The sequence below is a fragment of the Lampetra fluviatilis genome, chromosome 31 (genome assembly GCF_964198595.1).
Source record: "Lampetra fluviatilis chromosome 31, kcLamFluv1.1, whole genome shotgun sequence".
In the NCBI taxonomy this organism is placed as follows: Eukaryota; Metazoa; Chordata; class Hyperoartia; order Petromyzontiformes; family Petromyzontidae; genus Lampetra; species Lampetra fluviatilis.
In genome coordinates, this window is record NC_136305.1 from 1699843 (window position 1) to 1722527 (window position 22685).

The following is a 22685-nucleotide window of genomic DNA, read 5'->3' on the forward strand; positions in this document are numbered from 1 at the left end:
TTACATTTAAAACATGTTTGCTGATAAACATTTTTTTTTCATCTGCCTAGGAACAGTTACCACCTATTAGTCCCTGGTGAGTTCAGTAGACAGACCGTGGCTGACTGTTAGTCGAGCGCGGTGGCTTGCGTCAGCGATCCCGCGATTTGGAGGCGAGGGTTTGTGCCTCGGACTTTTGAAGAATCGCCGCACCTTGCTGGCGCTGCGCTACGAATCTGGCGACCCGAGTTCGATTCCCGCTCACGGCCAACGCCAGTGACCATTATTTGAACCGGTCCTGGACCTCCCCTAGGTCGACTTAGCCTCAAATGAATACCTGGTGCGTAAGAAAACATCGCCACTGGGGAGACAAAGGCGACTGGGCGTGGCGCTGGCCACCCACCCCCTCGTGTGCCGTGCCGGCCTTCTTAGGTGCTCGCTAACAACACTTGCCCCAACAGTCTGTTAAGGCTATACGGGGGATCTTTGTCTTTGCCCTCCCCCCCCCCCCCACGTGAAATTAGGCAATCGTCCCAATATCGGTATCAGAATCTTTGTTGAGACTGGAGGGGAAATCCGATGACCTATGAAGCTCTTTTTCACAGAGATAGAGAGACGCAAACTCCAAATATACAGCAGCAGGCGTCAGAATCGGGATCGAACCTACGACCTCCTGCACACCAGGCGAGGTAGTTAACATCTCACAGCCACCGCAGTGGCGTGGCACGCGACAAGCAGTTGCAGAGCTGCGCCTTTGGCTGGGAACACGTGGCGCAAACCCCACGTGGCCGCCACCGTTGCCACCGCCCCCTTTGCAAACGCGCCCGCGACGTCACCGCGCGTCACACCCCCCCCCCTGCCGGTCACGTGTCCCTCCAGCAGCGCGCATCAGAGGGCTCCGGGCACCCGCAGGTATTGGAGCGGCTTCCCCGCGTCTCCTCGGGTACCTCCCGGGCCCCCCTCGGGTCCCCCCTCGGGCCCCCGTTGCTCCAGCTGGGTTCCCTTGACCCCCCCCCTCCACTACGGCCCAAGGGTCGGCGTGGGGCCTCCCCCTTGCTCGCCCGTGGTGTGCCGGACGGGGCGGCGAGGCCTTGCTAGTCGAGCGGGGAGTGAGGGCACGTGGGCGTATGGTGGCCTTTATTTAACCATTGGGGATGCGTGCTTTATTTAGCCATTCATTGAAAGTGTCTTTTATTTAGCAAATTCATTGATGGTGTCTGTTATTTAGCCCAGCGTTGATAATGTCCTTTATTCAACCATTTCTTCGGAGTGTCCTTTATTTAACCATTCATTGCGTGTGTCATTTAGCCATTCATTGATAGCGGCCTTTATATAACCATTGATGTATTCCTTGGCCGCCTTTATTTAACCAATATGGTGTGGTGTACTTAAACCATTGACATGATTTATTCAAGCATGTATTCAAAGTGGCCTTTATTTAACCATGCATTGGCAGTGTTCCTTTTTATTAAACCATGCATTCAGTGTCAATGTAACTATTCATTGCTCGTGCCATTTAGTCATTCATTGAAAGCGTCCTTTATATGACCACGATTTGACAATTTCCTTTATTTAACAACGCATCCCAAGTCTCCGTTAAGAATGCATTGGTAGTCTTACAGCGTTCATTGGCCGTACCCTTTAACCAATCATTGACGGTGCCTTTTAAACCATTGGCACTGTCCTTTATTTAACCATTGGCAGTGTCATTTAGCCGTTCAATAATATTGGTAATATAAGCCAAGAATGTGTATCCCGCGCGTGACGTACCACCAAATGCCGCACCCCTCATTAATAATCATTAGCGGGTGACGTCACTCCACATGGGGCACCCCCCTCACCAATAATCATGGTGTGATGACGTCACTCGTGTGGACCCGGCCCCCACCCCTCATTAATAATCATGAGCGGGTAATTATTTTCGATTGAATATTTCAGATTAATTGCAATATATACACCCGTCCTTAGACGTGCTATTGGCTAGTTGCTAATAATGTAACCATTTATGTATGAAGTGGTGCCACTTTAATTAACCATTGAGGTGTCCAGTGATTTCCTTTATTTAACAAACAATTTATAGCCTTTATTTAATCATTGAGAATGTGCGGTAGTGTCTGTTATTTAACTATTGATGTATGCAGTTATGTACTTTATTTAACCATTGAAGTGGCACATGGACATTCACGGTACAGACAGAATCCTGTAACCATTGCCATGTAGGAAAGTGGAATTTATTTTGATGTGTCAGGAAACCTGCACACACATAAGGGGTTAACATTTGAATGTCCACGCAGTTGGGTGAGAAACTCAAGTGCTCTACTGTCGTTTAAATGGGGCACCTTTCAGCCCAAGCAGATCTTGAGAATCTCAGGGCACAGATGAAACCATGAAAATGGTGTGATCCCCACCATCCTTTTACCTACAAATCTCTGGTCTGCATGCACGTGCCAATCGAGTCAGTGTTCTAGTTAGATTATGCTTGGTGATTATTGTTTTTTTCTCAACAGAATTGTTTACAGAATCGATTATTGTAACCAAACGCCATGAAATTGACAATCAAATCCGGTTAAATTTTATTAACGGAACTCGATTGCAACGCAAACGTTCAAACCACAAGGAAACGTTCAGATGTGGTGGTTTGTCGCGCATTCATTGTCAGTCCGTTGCAAGATGAAGTTCTCAACAAAGATGTGTCGGTCATGGATCTTGTTTGACCTTACTTCACCACGCTGGTCAGTGCAGGTTGGTGAAGTTTGGTTTAATGATTACACTGTGTAACACAATTTTTGTTCCAAATTATCAAATGTTCATAACTTTTTAACACGTGATTATCGACGACACTCAAACCCATTAGCAGCAACCCTAAGAAGGATATTAAACACTTGATACTGCGTTGGCACTGGTGGTCCACACAAACTCAACACATACATCAATAACACTGCCCTAAAAGGAAAAATTTACATATATAACAGGTGATGTTTCAGGCAATAGCCCTTCTTGATAGTAGAGATTGAGGCCAGAGTAGTTGAGTGGTTAATAGTTGTAGACTGCACTGTGCACCATATACACCGTGGGTTCCTGATAGAAGTAGAATGTTTCCCAATCGGCATTGGAAAAAAAAAGTCAACTTGTTTTCCTGCTTAAATGAGCATTGACGCAGCATCATTCATCTCCTGTGGTGGAAACTCCGCATCCCTATGGTTGAAAATTACAAATGTCTATCTATACATATGCTAACCGCTTCGGACTTTCCCACAAGGTGATCCTGATTTATTGACCCCAGAGAAGAGATGGGCTGAACAGTTACCCATTGGTAGATGTTGCACACGCTGAATTTGCCGGTTCTGTTGATTCACGGTCGTTTGCGTTCTTTCAGAGACCATGGCACCAAAGAAAGCTGAAGACAAACCCATGCCCATCATCGGGCGCTTTGGGACGTCGCTAAAGATCGGAATCGTCGGCTTGCCGAACGTCGGGTAAATACTCATTTGTTCTACATTTTTGTTGTTTTGTTATGAAATAAAAAAGACCGTCTTCCATTGAAATTTGCGTTTGTGACTAAGCGATATTTGATTTGAATTTCCAGCTGACCTAGTTGTACGATATTTGTATGACATCATATGCAGTTGTCAACAGCATACGGCTGACTATAAAAACTTGTGTGAATATATTAGGCTTGCAACTATTGATAATTCTATTAAAATCACCTATTATGCTCACAATACATGCATGGAATTTGTTTCTCTAAGCGTCAGCTATTTACACTGAATGCAAATGATGGGTGCATCATTGGTGCATTGGGTTAGCATTCTATGCAATGAACCCGGGCAACCTGAGTTTAATTCCCGGCCACTTCACTCACCCAAAATGACCAGCATGGTGAACTATGGTTAACTCAACCCGCTCAACCAACCTGGCGAGGGGAGGTGTTCATCCATTTGTGGATTAGCATGGTTGGCTACGTACGGTGCGAAATAAGTTCTATATACATACATTGGCAAAGGACTGTAAATTGTTATTTGAATTATATTCTTTAATTTCACTCAAGGCTGATATAACAAATGAGACTGAAAAATGAGACGTATACCTTATTCCCTACGTTATAAGATGCACTTTTTGCCACTGTATTTTAAAGCCAAAGTTGGCGATGTTTCCTAAATTCCAGAGAATGTATTATCTTCTGAAAGACTTGTTTTAATACGATTTTTATGAGTCCACTTGTGGGAAATGACTCTCCATCGCCATGCCATCAGCCGTGCAGAATCATCTTCCAGAAGGCACCGTTCCCCATTGGAAAGCAGCGCGTCCATAGCCATCTTCTGGAAGATGGCTCTCCCTCGCTCTGCATTCTCCAGATTTATCAAACACATTTTTTCAAAAATGACCCCAGAGTTTGGGGTGCGTTTTAATTTTCTGAGCATCTTATAATCCGAAGTATACGATCACACAAATGTGAGAGGTGTGAACGAGATAAAAGTAAAGCTCTTAAGCTCCAAATGAACCTTGTGGCGGGACCCTGGGGTCCCGAATAAACGGAAGTCATAATCGTAATTAATTTATTTTTGGCAACTGTCCCACCGCGCACATAATCGCCGCGACCCACCTGGCGCGGATCATTCTGTTTTCATGTCGTCCAAGCGCAGCGAGGACGAATGCGCAGAAGAAACAAAACTTTGAAACTCTTATTAGCGCATCGTGTAGAGCTCGTCTAGAAGGATAGATTGCCGTATCGTTCGCCTTTAACAGACGTAAAATGACGTCGCAACGCAGTTTCTGCGAGAGCCGGGGGCTTATGGGACCCCGGGGTCCCGCCATGAGGTTCAAATCATAATATGCCTACGATGCACCACTTTATCACGAATGTAAGAATAAATCGATGGCAATGCATATATATTTTTTATACTATATTAATGTGAATGAAAATTCTTCCAGTGTAATGAGCACGGGTGGAAATGCTTGACTTTATTTATTTTGGGCGAGCCATGGTGATGCCTTGGGGTGGGGCAGTACCCAAAAGGAAGCTCTGTGTAGGACTGCAAAGTTCGCTGTAAAAAAAAAGTGGGAAGCTATTTATACAAACAGCTGCTGCTGCTCCACACGTTTGGCCCAGTGCGCTCTAGTATTGCTCATAAGACCTCCGTTGTGCTCATTTATAGCGACGGTGTATTTAAAGCGCAGCGTCCCGAGACCGTCACTCAAAGTGACGATGGCTGGTGGCCGCGACGAACAACGGAGTGGCAGTCAAAGGAGGCAACAGGGTCGAGATAATTCCCACCACGGATATGGAGCATATACATCGTATCAAATGTAGGAGCTCGGCAATATTGTTGCAACGCCAGACTTTTGGGGATGGCCACAGCTTCGGGGAGGCCTTCATCCAGGAATGGTTAGAGCATGGCTGATAATGTCCATTTTTCACATGTGACTTCATTGAACATTTTCGTGTCTTACAGTGATTACGGCATCTGAACTTGCTTTCCTGCTGGCAGTAACGTGCAATAAATGCACATACAAACACTTCTGAGTGTCGTTATTGGCCAATTAATTTAGTTGTATGAGTCGATGCAATTGACCCGGCCTATTATCTATCTGGGGTGGATAAAATGGCAAACATTTTGTGGGAAGGCAATGGGAATTTATAATTTCCACCAATGACTGGGCGGCCAATGCAAGTAAGTGGCACAACAATGCCCATTGGAGCAAGGAGCCGAGTGCTTGAATGTGGCAGTTCTCACGTCGTGATGTATTATACTAGACTGCATTTTATCACTCCACCGCTAGATGGTCTCCCCACATCTATTGTTCATAGCAGTTGTTTGGCCATACTTCATCACGTTGCTCAGCGCAGTTTGGCGAAGGGGGGCATGCCCAGGACCGGTTCAAATATCTCTCGCCGTGGCCAGGGGTGCCAGGTTTACAGCACGACACGCTAACCACTACCGCGCTGGTCCACCCCCTCTCGGTGCCCTTCGCTGAATCAAATTAAATGTATTTAATTAAATGGCTGATGGGTTTTTTTTCCTTCCGCAGCAAGTCGACGTTCTTCAACGTGCTGACGAAGAGCCAAGCGTCGGCCGAGAACTTTCCGTTCTGCACCATCGACCCAAACGAGAGCCGCGTGCCGATTCCCGACCCGAGATACGACTTCCTGTGCCAGTACCACAAGCCGCTCAGGTGAGCCCTCGCGTACGGGTGGTACGCACGCTCACCGGTAACACTCGCCCTTAACACTCGCCGTTAACACTTAACCGTTAACACTGACCGTTAATACTAATTGTTAACACTGACCATTAACACTGACCGTTAAGACTCACCCTGAACACGAACCGTTAACACTCACCCTGAACACTAACTGTTAACATTAACCCTTAACACTGTTAACACTCACTATTAACACTAACTGTTAACACTCGCCGTCACGATGTGAAAGACGAACCATTATCACCCCCCTCCCGCCAACGCCTCCCTCCCCCGCACAATGGAGTATTATTTAATTTTATTATTAGTCACCCCCCCCTGCTGTCGGCGTGCCCACTGGCCGTCTGGCGTCACGTGACGGCTGCAGAGCCGGGTCGCTTCTGAGAAATAAAGTGAAAGCCCAGTGGGCTTGAGCTGGTGAAAACACATTCCTGCGGAGAGAGCTGGTAGGAACGTTGGGTTGCTCGGTCAATGGCCAGGGTCAACGGCGGCGTGGTGTATTCCGCAAATATGGTCGACTGTGAGGGCGGGCACAAGCCGGCGTGAGTAGGTTAAACGTTGAGTTTTATAAGGGCACCACGGGGTGACCAGCCCCTCCCCACCCAGCTCCACCCCTCCCACCCCCCACCCAGCCCCACGCTCCCCACCCAGCCCCTCCCCACCCTCTCCACCCAGCCCCTCCCCTCTCCATCCAGCCCGACCCGTCCCATTTTTGGAAGCACGACAGACGGACACAATAATCCCCTGTGGGCTTGTGGAACCAGGTGGTTCCTACCAGTATAAACGTAGATTTGTTTTATTTGTATGTTTACTGATTTGTTTACCTTTCCTGTACTTGCACTCCTATCGTGTGTTTTTGTATTGTTTGTTGTTGTAACGTTATGACCCCGTGCCCCTCCTGGACATCTGTGAAAAAGAGCTTTGTGGCTCATCGGATTCCTCCAGAAAAAAATCTAGATTCTGATTCTGCGTGTCGAACGATGGGAGTGTAATGGGGAGGGACGTACGGTGGCGTGGCGTGATGTAGCCTAATGCGAAGTGATTTAGGGTAATGTGTGCTGTAGTGTGATGTAGTGTAATGTCGTGTGATGGGATGAAGTGTGGTTGATTGTGGTGGAGTGTAATTCACGGTGATGGAACATGATGGTGCATGCTGTGGCATCATAGAACATGATGCAGATGATATAATGTGATGTGGGGTGGTGTGGAGGTGACGTAGCATGATGCAGAGTAATGCAGCATGCTGATAAAGGGTGCAGTAGAGACTGGTGGCCTGTAATTCAGGCTAGTTGAACAGGATTGCTCCTTGTAGCGTGAAACTGCATGATGTAGTGTAACAAGGTGTGGTACCCTGTGATGTAGTGTGGCGTGGTAATGAAGTGTAATGCAGTGTGCAATAGTGTAATGCAGTGTAATGTAGCGTGGTGGAGCATGGCGCAAGGTAATTGAATGTGACGGTGCGTGATAGTGCGCCGTAACGTGCGATGTGCCCTGATGTAACGTAATGCACTGTGACGGATTGTGATAGATCATGATCGTCTGTGATGTCACGTGGTGCCCCGTGATTGAGTGTGACGGATCGCGATGGAGTGCGACTGTCGCGTGATGTCGCTTGATGTCGCGTGATGTCGCTTGATGCCGTGTGATGGAGCGTGATGGATCGTGGCGGAGCAGCGCGGAGCATGCCGGAGCACGTGGCTCTCGCTCTGCATCCCGCCAGCCGCCCGTGCCGCCGGCGCGCTGCTGATTAGCGTGACCCGCCGAGACGTCCGCCCCGTGTAATTAGAGCCGGGCCGTACGCATCCATCTCCGCTAATTTAATCTTCTCCCGCCTGGGCCATCTCCAGCGTCACCGCCCGGCGGCGGGGAGTGGCCGCGGCCGTTAAAGCAAACCTTTGTTCCGCACTCGAGTAGGAAAACAAATAAACAAACACCGGGTTTGTGTGTGTGTGTGTTTACCTGCCTGTCTGTGTGGAGAGCGGTAGTGTAGCGGTTAGCGCTCTGTGCTACAAACCCGGGGACCCGAGTGCGATTCCCGCTCACGGCCAACACAAGTGACGGTTATCTGCACTGGTCCTGGGCCTCTCCCAGGTCGACTCGGCCTGAAATGAGTACTTGGTGCGGTGTGTAAATATCACCACTTGGGAGACAAAGGCTGCCAGGCGTGGTGTTGGTCACCCACCCCCGCTTACAGCACTTACTCCAACAGTCCGTTAAGGTTATACAGGGGATTTATTTGTTCATGTTATTTTCTCTGTGCGTGTACACAGTAAGGTGCCGGCGTTCCTGAACGTGGTGGACATCGCGGGGCTGGTGAAGGGTGCCCACGCCGGCCAGGGCCTCGGCAACGCCTTCTTGTCCCACATCAGCGCCTGCGACAGCATCTTCCACATGACACGTGCGTATGCGCCGTGGGGACACACGGACACGCGCACGCACATGGACACAGTTTGCCAGAGCCCTTGAGCCGAGGGGATTGGTTGATTACCACCTGGGGTGGCAAATGCTACCAATGTGCACCATGGGCAGTGTCCACCGTGGACGGAAAGCTTATACGTATTTGTCATCTAGAGATTAAATGCTTCAAGAAAATCATTGTTCATATTTGCCACTCTGGGTGGTACCGATAAGCCAGTTTTAGGCCAATAGCTCACGGAGCACGGGGTTGGCGGGGATCTCAGCAGTTGTGTTTAAAAAATAATGCACAATTCTACACAAGCGGCAGGTCTGCCGACAGCGACTGCTGAGCGCGAGACGTGCGTTGCCATGATGACGCGCTTCCTTCTCACGTCTCGTCCGTCGCTCGTTTGGCGGACTGTGCAAGCGATAATTTGGAGCGTAGCTGCTGTGACGGGTGGTTAATGGCATCGGAACGGGTCGACAGAGGGCGAAACAAACGCAATCGCCAAATATAGAATCAGAATCTTTATTTAGACTCCAGAAGGAATCCGATGAGCTTCGAAGCGTTTTTTAACAGATGTCAAGTATGAGCGGGTCAGTAAGTTACAGCAACAACACAACGTCGCCGTTCAGCTACCGAGCGAGCTTGATACAAACGCGGACCCCAAGCAACTCGCCGCAATTGCCTTCCGGCTCATTGTTCGTGCAACCTCCGCCTCTGCCAACGCGAGTCCATTACATTTCACGCACAGTTCAAATGATTTAATCGCTCGGTGCCGTCGCGAGCAAACACCGTCGCACGCGCGCGAGGCCGGTGCCGTGCAATCGATGAAGCGGCGTTCCCGCGCGCAATTTGTTTGCCGCGGCAAAATCTCGGTGAGCGGCTGCGGCGGCTACGGCGGCTCCCAATTAGGAGGCGAGCGCGACCCTGGCGGGCTCGAGCCGGGTTCGTTAAACAGGGGGAGCGTAATTTGTTTGCGAACGGGACCCGCTCACCCTGTCACAATCAATCAGCGCCGATAAAAAGCCCTGAATTTAATCTTCCCCCGCTCGGTGTTATTGTGGCGGACGAGTTGCCAATCAGGCCGGCACCCAGCCACCCACCCCGGTTAAACCGCACCTCCCCCCCCCACTCCACCTCCTCCACCGGTGCTCTTCCCCTGGCCGCTCGCCCGTTCGTCCTCGTGGTTGCACGCGCGCTTGTGTGTGTGTGCGTGTGTGTGTGCGTGTGCGCCGACCACCTCCCGATTGTTCCGATTGACTTGTTTTCCATTGGAGATTCGTGCACGGAGCCCGCGACCGATAAGGCGAGAGTGCAAGGCAACGGGATCGATGCGGAGACGCGAAGGATAAAGCAGGCAGCACAAAAACACCCACACACCAACCCCCCCCTGCTGCTGCGCGCAAACGCACACACACACGTGGACACACAAAGACAAAGATCCCCCGTATTGCCTGTAACAGACTGTTGGGGCAGGTGCTGTTAGCAAGCACCTATTGAGGACTGGCACGGTACACGAGGGGGTGGGTGGCCAACACCGTGCCTCGCCGCGTTTGTCTCCCCAGTGGCGATATTTACACACTGTACTAGGTACTCATTTGTGCCTGAGTCGACCTAGGGGAGTCCCAGGACTTGTTCAGATAATTGTTGCTGGTTAGTCGTGACTGGGAATCGAACTCGTGTCGCCAGATTTGTAGCGCAGCGCACTAACCGCTATACTACCTCTCACCATCACAGACAAAGACACGCACACACACGCACACTGAGAGGAGGGGGGGGGGTGGCTGAGAGGAGGCAAGCGAGAGAGAGAGAGATGGGCATGCGAGCAGGCAGGGCCAGAGGGGGGAAGTGTGGGGAATTAATACAAACTGCCTTTAAACGGCCGCTTTGTTTAACAAATCCTGATTGCCGCCCGGGCTCATTAAAACAGCGAACCAGTTAATTACTTCTGCCTGATTCGCTGCGGCCCGATTGAGACACTTGGAGGGGGACTTAATGAACGCTAAGCGGCAGGCTGCTCAATAGTGCCGTTTTAATTGGCGCAGAAGCGGGGTTGATGGGACTGGTTAAAAAAAAAAAAATGTTGGGGCGCGTGCCCGGGGCTTTTAAACACGTGGCAGGTTTGTCACTTTCACTAAAAAGCGCTGCCAGGCCTCGAGCCTTCCCAAACCCCGAGCACCAGCGAGCCTTGCGTGACAGCTGGCGAAATAAAGAGCGCCAATCTCCGAGCGAACTGCTGCAATTTGTAAACGCCGTGACGGCTTCGACGGACAGCGCTGGATCTCGCGCCCTGTGTGTAATCGTCACTTTTTATCGAGCTGGAAAAAGCTGAAGAACTCCACCCAACCCAATCGGGCGCTCGCTAGGACTGCAATCGTAAATGACGGCAAAAACAGCTGTCGTTTTGAAAGCCAGTTCTGAACATGCAGTTGGTTTGCTGGTCCGTCCGAACTATAAATCCGGTGGCCGTGGCGTGAGTTTTAATTGCCGTACTTGGCTGCTCACGCATTCAATTTGGACTTTTCCAGCCTGCGCATCGTCCGACAACCTTCGGTGCCTGAACAGCGCGCGGCGTTCTCGAATGTTGCCTCGATCCTCCGTTCCACAATTTTCTTAAACGCTAATATTAATGTCGTGGTGCAGTTGACGTAAAAAAAACTTTTGAAAAAGGACACATTTCACGTAATAACGACGCCGACGTTACCAAATTGCCGCTATTACGTGATGGACGGCCAGTGGGCGGGTGACTGCAGAAGGCGAGTTTTAATAAAAGTAGTTTTTATTTCTTCTTGTTTTCTCGTGCACGTTCGCGGGCTGACGCTGCCAGGTCGCCAGCCCGTTGAACGATTCCGTGATTTACACCGAAGAAGTGGGGTTCCTCCTCCTCTTCCTCTGCCCTCCCCTCTCTTGACGTAACAATGTTGCAGAGTTACAGCTCGTCCTGGAGGGGGGCTGAGAAATATGATTACTTTAAGGAAATGACTGCACGGAGTGAGTGATGTTAATGGGCTTAGCGTTTGTCACGAGTTATGCAACTTAGCAGACGTTAATAAGAGTGACACTGATGGTGCAGGAATGTGATCCTGATGTAATTTAAACGAGAAACTTAGCTCCGAGGGTTCGTCTTAATTAAATCTGCGAGTCCGATCTAATTATTTTGATGTTGTTTTAAGAGTAATAAACCGATAATGATTTCACTTGCAGTTAATTTCAGTGTAATTTGAAATTTCATTGTACCGCATTTAGCCAGCGAATGATTTGCCTAATGATAATAATAAGTGCTCTAAATTGGAACAAATATTCCAAAGTACCAAAGTATATAACGACGTATTAATCTTTTTAACGGTCTTGTTTTAACGGCTTTGCTGGAGTGTACATGTGAGTGTAGTCAGGTGACGCTCGTGCGCTTATAGAGCCGGCCCCTGCCATAGGTCCACTATGGTGGCGAGATATACAGGAGGTCGTGGGGTCGATCCCGACTCTGACGCCTGTATATTTGGAGTTTGCATGTTCTCCCTGTAATCGTGTGGATTTTTCTCAAGGTCCTCCGGTTTCTGCTTCCACAATTAGAAAGATGTGCGTTCGAGTATTTGTCTCTAAACACATTTCCGCGTGATAAGCCACTTAATTTGTGGCCAGGTCGCTTCTGAAAAAGAGCTATGTAGCTCAGTTGGCTTTACCTGGTAAAATAAAAATAGTTTTAAATAGTTTTATAATTAATAACGTTGACGTTTGTGCTGTAAGGCTCACCCACGTATTCTCGCGTTGCACCGCGTGCCGCTCGGCACGAAGCTCCCTTCACGGGTCGCGAAATGTCGGACATCGTTCCACGCAACACGCGCTATGACCTCTAAACCACGCCAGAAAGAGCGATCGTATTATGCACGGATGATCGCGCGCAAGGAGGGGTGAGGTGGGGGAGAGCGGGGGAGGTGCGCCCGAAGTTTCCTCTCGTAATCGCTCGTTAGGCCTGCCGCCCGCGCCGGCCCCCCTTTGCGTGGGGGTCTCCGTCGCGGGATTTAGCCGCTGTCCGCTCGGCCGAGCGTCGGCGCGAGCCACGTCTCCGACGCGACCTCGCGTCGCAATTACCGCCGCCGGAGGCCATCGCGCGCCGCCAACGCTCGCGCGGGGGTCACGCGGGGGGAGGGGCCGGCGGCTCGGTGAGGCGCGGTGCGAAGGTTGGGACGAGCGCGCGTGGAGGGCGCGACGTGACACCATGGTGCGGCGGGGGTAGGTGGGAGGTGTGATGGGGGGGGGGTTGGTGGCTTCACACGCCCAGCGCATGTTCCTTTTAATCGGAGCTGAGCTGATTTCCCCTGCGACCGTCCGCGCCAGATAACGCGAGCTGGTGCTTTTGTCGGGGACGCTGCGGCTTGGAGCGGAGTGGGGGGTGGCAGCCGTAGTGGTGGTGGTGGTGGCGGTTGTGGGAGAAAGGAGGTTTGGGGTTGGCGGGGCCGACTCCCGGAGGGCCGCTCGCTTGGGAGAGAGCGAGGGGGGAAGTGAGTGCCTGCGCTTGGGGTGAAGCCACGGGGGGATGTTCCCCCATCTGCCCCTCACTCTCTCTCTCTGCGTCTGGACGACGTCGAGGGTGGAGAGCGCAGCAGCGTCCGGCTCCCACAAGCGCTCGCCCTTGTCTCTCCATTCAGGGGCGGGGGGTCGTGATTCCGGAGTCGTGATTCCATTCAAGATTAAAATACTTTTGTTTGTTTGTTATGATACATTGTAGTGCCTTTATTGGCTGCAGGGGTCACAATAGCTAATTACTTACAACATATCATCGTTCACATACGAATCAACAAAACATTGATTACATTGTAGTAATTTCAATGGAGGGCATCAAAGAAATCCACTACACATCAGCTAATGCCATTCCCTGACTAAGCTCATCTGGACAAAGACAAAGATCTCCCGTGTAGCCTGAACAGACTTTTGAAGTAAGTGCTTTCGCGAGCACTGATGAAGGCCGATACGGCACACGAGAGGGTGGGTGGCCAGCACCACGCCTTTGTCCCTTGCTAGTGGCGATGTTTACACACCGCACCAGGTATTCATTTGAGGCCGAGTCGACCTAGGGGAGACCTTGTACCGCTTCAAATAATCGTCACTGGGGTCGCACGGCTCGTCGCGCAGCGTGCTAACCGCTGCACCTCCGCTCTCCCTGGACACCCACACACCTATAGACGCTGCTCTTTATTCAGCCACGTGCAAAGAGGGGGGGGGGTGTCTCCCGCATGGGCGTGGCGCAGCGAGGGGGAGAGTTGTACCTGGCGCCCTCCGCCCCATCTGTCTCACCGACACGTCACCCGCGAGCGGTTTGACTCTCGCCGCGATTACGCGGCGGCTCATGCTCGTTCGCAAGTAAATTGGCGGATGGGTGTGCTTGTGGACGTGTGTGTTCGCATTTTGAGCCTCTTTCGCGCCGTACGTAGCCAACCATGCTGAGCGGAGGTGTGGGGGAAGGACATCAAACTAAATATAAAAAGCAGTTCTAAAGATATTAGTTTTCACTCCAGATTTAAAAATGCATAGCTCCAGTGGCTTCCTAATATCGGTAGGAAGAGCATTCCAGATGACTGCAGAAGTGCATCTAAATGTATGCCATGCACTGACCATCTTTGTTCGATGGCTCGCCAACAGCCTCTGGGATAGTCGTGTGTAAAGCGCCGCTCGTTTTACAATAAGACCGAGAGCTTCGTTATTTTTTATTGACACAGAAAAAAGTTGAGCGAGCCTCAACTTATAAGTAATTTTTATGCCACCACTGTGTAAAGTGTAGTTTCAACGGCCTTGATTTATTAACTGCTGGGTGAAGGTTTCCCCAAGCCTTCGCCACATCTCAACATATTATTGGTTCTTTCGGTAAAGTCACGTAGAAGGGAAATAATAAGAATCTATTTCCGCGGTGGGACGTCATCCCGGGCACGTTCTCTTCCTTGGGCTCCCACCTCCGTCGGTCGTCTTGACACCGTGGCCTATCGCCGGCTCTCCTAGCCCATGCCCCACTTGTATTAACGGTCGACTTGATGTCTCTCGCTTGCAGTGCATGCTCTCGAATTCATGGGTCTTGTCTTCATTCTGGCTCGTGAGTTGACATTTTCAATTTGAAGATTTCTTCAGCCCACTATGGATACGCACGTGTCCGGACTAGTGCTGTCAGCCAGTGCCTATGAAGGCCGACAAGGCACACGTGTTGCATTTAGACGCTATATATATATCCACATTGCATTGTAATGCAATGTGCTAATCGCACCTCCAATTAGCACAGTTGGCTACGTGCGTAAGGGGGATTTGGCAAGAGGTCAGTGTCGAGGCTGCCGCAGATTTCTAGCAGCTGCAGAAGCCGGGGTGGCAGTTTCATTTGGAGAGGCGTCTGGCCACTCGCTGGATTTACAGACAAGCTCTCCGATAAGACCAGGGTCCCCTTTACAAGCTGCCAGTCCTTCGGTCGCACGCGAGAAAAAGAGGAAGGGGTTGGGGGGGGGGCGGCGGCGGTGTGTCGGTGGTAAAAAGAAAAAAAGCCCGCAGACGGTTCATCAATAGTGGCCGATAAGGAGTCGCCGTCGCCGAGTGTGCGGTGAGAGATCCGGCGCTGTCCGCTGGACGTAGCCGTCCGTGAGAATTCCCCCCCGCGAATTCTCGCGGTCACCAAAAATGCCTCGAGTTGTATCCGTCCAAATGGGCACGATGGCCAGACTACTCCGCACCTCGTGGGGTTGATGATTGGCAAACTCGCTACACGACTCGGGGTGATCTCGTGAGTTCCAGTCCCCATTTGGGGGTTGTAACATATAACAATTGAGAGATTGACCTCTGCCGGACATTGACGCTCCCCACGCTGAGATTGTGGCATTTCTACCTTTGGCTCCGGGCCACCATGGCGCTGTGATGTGTTCGATTAAGCAGGGAGATGATTTCGTTGTCAATTTTACAAACATTAAGCGCGTAGTTAACACGCTCGGTCACGCTGCTCGACACAATTCAACGTGGACTTGCGTATCGTCGAAATGGAAACGCATCTGTAGATCCTGCACAGATCGTTGTCAGAGAGGAAGGGGAATCCGGTCATAGGCAGAAGACAAAAGGGAAGGGTCTCAACGTGGACTTGAACATGGGGAAGGAAGACGGCCGCACAGATGGTTGGGAAAGGGAGTTCTAGACAATGAGGGCAACAGAGGAGAACGAGCGACCTCCCGCTGAGCGAAGGTCGACTGGGTGCTCCGACAGAGAGCCTTCATTGCTGGAGCGGAGAGTGCTTGGAGGGGGGAGGGGAGTTGAGTGAGGGGAGAGGTAGGAGAGTGTGCAAGAAGGATCTAGAGTGAGGTGGGAGAGGTAGGCAGGGGCGAGTCCACAGAGGAACTTGAAGACGGGGTGAGTGTGATCTTGCAATTAATTTTGGATCCGATCGGGAGCCGGTGGGGCGATTGGGGTGTTGGGATGGTGTGGTCTCATGTGCGCACGTGTTGCCGATGAGACACCAAAGCTAATTGAGTCAAACATGAAAAATCTTCTCCTTTTACCCCCTCTCATTGGCAGAGTCAAGCCGTAGATGCCCGGCCGGATTTAATGTTCTCAGGCGGTGAGCGGAGCGCGCGAGGGTTTGTGTGGAGGTGCACACCGTATTGGGGAGGACGAGGAAGGAGGTTTCCTGTGCCCCACAACACCCCCTGTGTTACATCGGAACGCTCCACTGTGATCGATGCCTCTCCTGTGTAACTTGGAGCGGCCCACTGCGCGGACAGGTGGAGTTGGTTGGGCGGTGCTTGTCCCTTTAACAAACGCGTGCATAACACCGCCGTGCTTTCGTAATTGAGTCAATTTTGAAAATTTATGTCCGAGTCAGGGGCTCCATAATTGGTTAATTCTAGCGTAGATTTTTTTTCCCCGCACGGCATATTTAACGTCTCATTGGCAGCACAGTTACTGATTAAACGGAAGTGCGTTTGGGTTCCTAGTTGTCCTCCCCGCAAAAACGTATGCCTTTACAAAAATATTTGCCGATGTTATGGGGACAAATTATATCGATGCACCTTAAGGTTTGGGATAACGTGAAGATCAGCCAATCCTTCGTGACTAAATCAAAATGCAAATGCTTCGGTGAGATGTATTTTTACCGAAAAAAAAGTTTCGTCTCAATTTTAGGAACGAATACATTTTGAGCTCTCTGCCGAAGAATGGTTCTGTTTGCAGTGGCTGCCGGTTGGCTCGAGGGGTCAAAGCGCCGAGCCGGCAGCCGCCGAGAATCCCGAGTTCGAGTCCAGGTCTCGGCCACTGCCTGCGATTTAATCCGGGTTCTCGAGTGTAACCAGTTGATCTTCTCAGCCCGATATCCAGTGACTGCACAGATAATTAATTATTTTGCCGCTGCACTTAATTTGATAACGAGCTTGAACCAATAATTGGCCAAGCTCTGCAATCCTCTATATATGTTAAGGTGTTATTAGCCAATTAATGAGTAGCTACATTAGAGAATGAGGGTTTCTAATGTGTAAATGGTGAATTAGTGGACCCAACGGGTTAGGAATTTGAGTTCTCGCCCTTTTGTCTGCGTGTCGAGCGCTATATAACTAGGGCTCAAGTTGAACCGGGCGTGTCCAGGTCGGTGAGCCGGTGAAACATTCCTACACCAGGGCGCACAGCGTCCACTATGCCTCTCACTATATGGCTGTAGCCGCTCCCATGGCGGTCCTATTCCTGAGGCCCACTCCAATCCACCAGCGATTCTCAAATACGGTGGTGACATTCTTCCTCGTCTCTTGAACCCACAGCGTTCAGCGGTACCCCCCCCCCCCGCTCCCAGCAGAGGTAACGATGTAGAGAGTACAATTTATTTTTTTCAAGGTAGGTAAGCATAGTCGGGCCAATTCACCGAAATCGCCAAATTGTTACGGTCGAAGATAAAACAAATGATAAGAATGTTGACCACCTTTATATACATATGAGCTGCATATCACGAGCTTTCAAATTTCACTTTAAATTTGCGGCGGAGCTGGACAAACACGCGCACAGAGTCACCGCTCATTATGTAGATGCGAATGCGTTGACGTTGTTAACGATGCAAGGAGGTTAACGCACGAGGGAGCTCTCTGTAGCATCTGAGTGAACGTCACGATGATATTGGTCGAACACTGAACACCTGTGAATGTGCCAAAGTTCCCCGTGCGGCAGACCGTGTGGGGGACTTTGGCTCTCTCGCGCATGCATTGCCCTGCAGTGGCGGCGTGTCACCTGCGTCGCTTTAACAGCGACATAACAAAATGTTAAGCTCCAACACGAGCCCACTACGGAGCACAAATTGCAGCGAAGAAAATCCGGAGGAGGGGGGAGGGGCTGGTGGGGCAACATATACCAAACAGAGCGATAGATTTAACATTTTAATTCACTTACACGGCTACCCCAGAGCTCCCCCGTCGACCTGATTGATTGCGAAATAGCTTTAGTGATTATATTCGTTTATTCCGTCATAAAAAATTAAGCGTTGGGGAACTCCCCCCCCCCCCACTCCTTCATCAATCTCTTTAGCTGCAGCATCATTTGTTTGGCGTTCGAACGGGGATTAAAACGATGGCCGAGCAGACAAAGGGGGAAGGATTTGTTATTTTACTGTGACGTTTGACTGCCGTAAGGCACGTGGAAATTACTCAACATTGCTAATGATGAAATGCACACCTTGTGTGTCAGTCCACTGCTGGATGCAGGCCTCCATTCGTGCGCCGCCTTGAAGTGTTAACTCCGTCACTGACGTTGATTCCCTCCTGCGCTCTGCGATTTCCTCCCACACGAAGCCAAACACTTTGTGAATGAAACTGGCCGAACATCCCAATGCAAGCAGGACCCTCCGGAGAGTCTCAAGACCCAGACTTTTCCGGGATGAATAAAGGACATCGGTGTCAGTGTAGCACCCACAATGTTCAGCACCGGGGCTGACGGACGAGAGGCCCGGGCGCCAGCCTATGAAGTGGGGGGGGGGGGGGGGAGAATTGTATGGGGGGGGGGGGAGCCCATTTAATACCTTACACCAGGACCCATGCCAAGCATCCTGCCCCACTGGGTCACCATAGCATTGGGCTCGTGATCAAAGGATCCCGAGTAGAAATCCTGGCCAGGGTTGACTTAGTCCCATCCCCCCAGCAGCACTGCCATCATCATAACTGTAGCTGGGATTGGTGGATCAGCGATGGAGTAAAGTTTGGCTTTCTGCTCGGCAGCGGAGGTTATATTAGCGGCGGCCGCCGGCTTATTAAATTGAAATATTCTCCCCAACTTTGCGCTTTCACGGCATTTATCATTTACATCACAAAGCCGTCCCCAGCGGGAGTGCGACGAGTAACTAAATAATTAAATTAACAGCTGAGCGGCACACATTTTGTAAAAAAAGACTCGCAGGAAATCTTTCTAAATCCCGCTCGCTCGCTCGGCGCTGCGGCAGCTTCGGGGTTCAGTTACTGGGGACCCTTGTGTGGAAGCGGTGCTGGCTCAGTGAACACAAAGGGCTTTTCGATTGATTCCCTTTGATCAGTCGCCAGTAACCGGATAAGTACTTGTTAAAGCATTACACACTTACTCGACGACAGTCTGTTCACGCATACGCACGCGTGCATACGCGTGCACGCGCGGGTACTCGCACGCGCACGTGTACGCGCGAACACACGCAGCGACCGCCATCTGCCCAAAGACTCTCATCCTCTCCGTGCGTGCCGGCGTTGTCTGTGTGTCTGTGTGTATGTCCGTCCGTCCGTGCGTGCGTCCGTGTGTTCGTGTGCCACCGATTATCAAAGCCAATGGCGCGTGGCTTGCCGCATTAGCGGGAGCGTTTGGTGCCCGTTGTGTGACGAACAAACGAGAGGGAAAGTTTGATCCGGCCTAGTCCGAGGGCGACGGCAGGATTTTATATCCGGAGTATCGCTCACCGGCCAGGCTCTGTGGGGTGAATGATGTGATTAATGTTTTGTATAAATTAGATGCGCGTCGGTCGCTGCAGCTTAACGGCTTTCATTTCTGAGATTTATACTTTACGAGGAAATACGTCTCAATAAAGCAAGGGAGGCCTGGAGTAAATACGCGTTTAAAATAACCATTTAGAATATTGTTCTTTATGCACATTTGCGGCTATCTCGAATACAAGAAAATTATAAATAAATAAAAACCCAGTATGACTCCGACTTACGATACTGTTCCACACATCGCTTGTCAACAAATTAAAAAACAATCGGAGGTTAGTTTAACACTTTGGCTTTCGCGACCAATATCTATAATACAGGTTTTTTTTGGGTTAGATCGCAATTTCTAATTGGCTGTGTCGTGTGGTGGCGGGTTTAACGAGACATTTATATTTACGCGATCTAACCCAAAAAGAACCTGTATTATGGACAATTGGAGGTTACCAGGTCAGAGGTCAGAGCATTGTGCTGCCAACCGCTGAGATGCTCGGTTTGATTAAACCGTGTACCCAAGTGTAGCAAGTTAATGGTCTCAGCCCGGTCAGTAATGCCCACAGAAAAAAAAAACATTTGTCTCAGTTTCTTTTTTTATTTGGCTGAATTACACCTGAAGAATTACAAATTGGAGGCTCCAAATCAGGAGCACACGTGAAATCGCAGCGCCCCCTCAGAGATCGCTCGTAGAGGTCTCGGGAGTAGTTGCGCGATGCCGCCTTCCGCGGACCGTCGTTCTATAACACGAAGGCCAAACAATGCGTCCGTCACCACCGCCGTCACCGCCATCACCACAACAACAACAACCACCGTCACCGCGCGAGAGTTCCCAACAGACGCTTATCTCGGTGCGCGACGCCGATCGCGCAATTGGAATAAAATTGAGCAGGAGATGCAATTTTTTCTTTCTTGAAAAACGAGCCCTATTTTATCTCCCTTTAAAAGTTTCCATTCCCCCCCCCGTCTCTGTGTGTATCCGTCTCTCTTACACCCGTCGCCAAGCGCAGAGATGCCCCCCCCCCCCATTTCTCATGCCGAGAGGACGACCATTATCCCCCAATCCCCCCCCCCCCCCCGTTTTTGTTCTTCTCACAGCCGTGATTGAATGCAGAATGCGGAGGAAATTGGGAAGCAAATTGCGACAGATTGTGCTTTGTGGGGCCCGCGAGGCAAATTGTGGGTTTGTGGCGGTTGCCGGGTGAAGGGCGTTCATGCGTCCCCGGGGCTCACGCGCCGCGTTGGCTCTTAATAGGCGCTCGCTAACAGCGCTTGCCGTGATAGTCTGTGTGGACTAAGCTCGGAGGGGGACGGGTGGGCTTTGGGTGTTGTTTTGTGTGTACACGTGTGTGTGTGTGTGTGTAGCGGTTAGCACGCTGCGGATCCGCCGACCCGAGTTCGATTCCCGCACGTGGCCAACACCAGTGTCGATTATCTGAACCGGTCCTGGGCCTCCCCTAAGTCGACTCAGCCTCAAATGAGTACCTAGTACGGTGTGTAAACATCAACACGAGAGAGACAAAGGCGGCCGGGCGTGGTGTGCCGTGCTGGCCTTCATAGGTGCTCGCTAGTAGCACTTGCCCCAACAATCTGTTAAGGCTATGCGGTGGATCTTTTTCTTTGTGTGCAATAGGGGAGCGGTAGTGTAGTGGTTAACGTGCTGCGCTACGAACCTGGCGACCCGAGTTCGATTCCCGCTCACGACCAATAACCGTGGGGAAAATCTAAACTGGTCATGGGCCTCCCCTAGGTCGACTCAGCCTTAAATTACCAACTGGTGTGGTGTTTAATATCAGCACCAGGGGGACAAATGCAGCTAGGCGTGGTGTTGGCCCTCCCCGCCCCCTCCTTGTGTGCTGTCCTGGTGCTCGCTAACGCCACACACATTTTACTTGTTCTTCACTGCATGCTTTGTTGAATTGTCATGGGCAGGACTCCTAATCCCAGCGGGGTTTCTGTCGAGGGGGTAACAATTTGCCTTCATGTGTGTGATCGGTCCCGTTTGTACCGTCTCGTTTGTGTTGCGTCGCGTATGTTCAGTTTGTCTATTGTAACGCAAGCATGAATATGGAAGAGGCGTGTGGCGATTAACGATTCACCCCCTCGTTTAGTTTTTCCGTCTCGCTCGTATTGTTCCTCTTTTGCTTTGTGCCATCCGAACGCTTTCACTTTTATCCAATGTGTGACGTGAGCATGTCATCATGATTATAACCGTATAAAATAAGTCGCACGGGTTTTTCTAAGAATCAGTCTTTGCGCGCACATTTCGCGGGAACGTATCGTCGCGAGCGTCGGCACCCGACGCACCTCACGGAGCCCAACCGGCCCGGCAGTCGGAAAGGTTGCGAGTTCAAATCCTGGTTCGGAGGTTCGATTCGGCTCCTCATCCCTCGCATCGATCCACGCTGGGCCAGCGTGGTCACGTATGCTCAAACAACTCCCCGCCCCCACCCCAACGACCTGCACTGCGTTTGGGGGCTTCGTCTGTGCCGTGGCTGTGGTGTGGCCGTTGTGCCGAACAGGACCCCGCCGTGTCAGCCCTTTACCGTGAACTTGTATAAAGTGGGAGGCCATACACCATACAAAACCCTCAGGATGGTGCGAGGGGTACGACACGATGTGAAATAAAGTGTCAACAAAAGTGAAACTCTCGTTTGGGAATGCTACCGCATGGCGCTCTAACACTGGTGTGTTAAACATCGCGTCAATGTTGTTGCCTCGATGATAAGAAATCATAAGCGGGGGGGTGGGGGAGAGGGGGGCGGGTGCTCAGCATTCAGCCCAGGAGTGAGGTTGGGGGAGGTGCGAGTTCAGGTCGCCCGACGCTTCGGTCCTGAGCTGCGCGTGCGTGCGTGCGTGCAGCCTGCGGTGCCATCGCCACCGTCGCTACCCCACGACCGTGGTCACCGCCGCTCGCCTCGGGCGCGGGGCGCGCGCACGCGCAGGCGGTTCACTCGATTGGAGACGGCGCCTGCGCCTCCACCTCCCGCATAAGCTCGCCGAAGATGAGGTGTCATTGCGGCGGCCAGGTTTAAATTTACGGCTGAGATCGATATCGCGGCGGCGATCGGATCTACATTTGTAAGTACTTTACACGGCGCGCGCTGACACGGGGCGGGTGCCGCGCTTCGCCGGGACCCCCGCGCCCGTGCCGCTAAACGGCCGAGATTCATGGCCGA

At 51.1% G+C, this 22685-nt stretch overlaps 1 protein-coding gene across 1 annotated transcript in view; it reads left to right on the forward strand.

Annotated features, from left to right (window-relative positions):
- Positions 1-822: 822 nt before the first annotated feature.
- OLA1 (Obg like ATPase 1) overlaps positions 823-22685 on the forward strand; it is a 67305-nt gene continuing 45442 nt past the window's right edge. Inside the window, exons 1-4 of the mRNA XM_078870832.1 lie at positions 823-891; positions 3356-3455; positions 6010-6153; positions 8448-8575. Of these exons, the coding sequence (XP_078726958.1) occupies positions 3361-3455; positions 6010-6153; positions 8448-8575 (367 nt within the window). The 5' untranslated portion in view covers positions 823-891; positions 3356-3360. The remainder of the gene's footprint in view (positions 892-3355; positions 3456-6009; positions 6154-8447; positions 8576-22685) is intronic.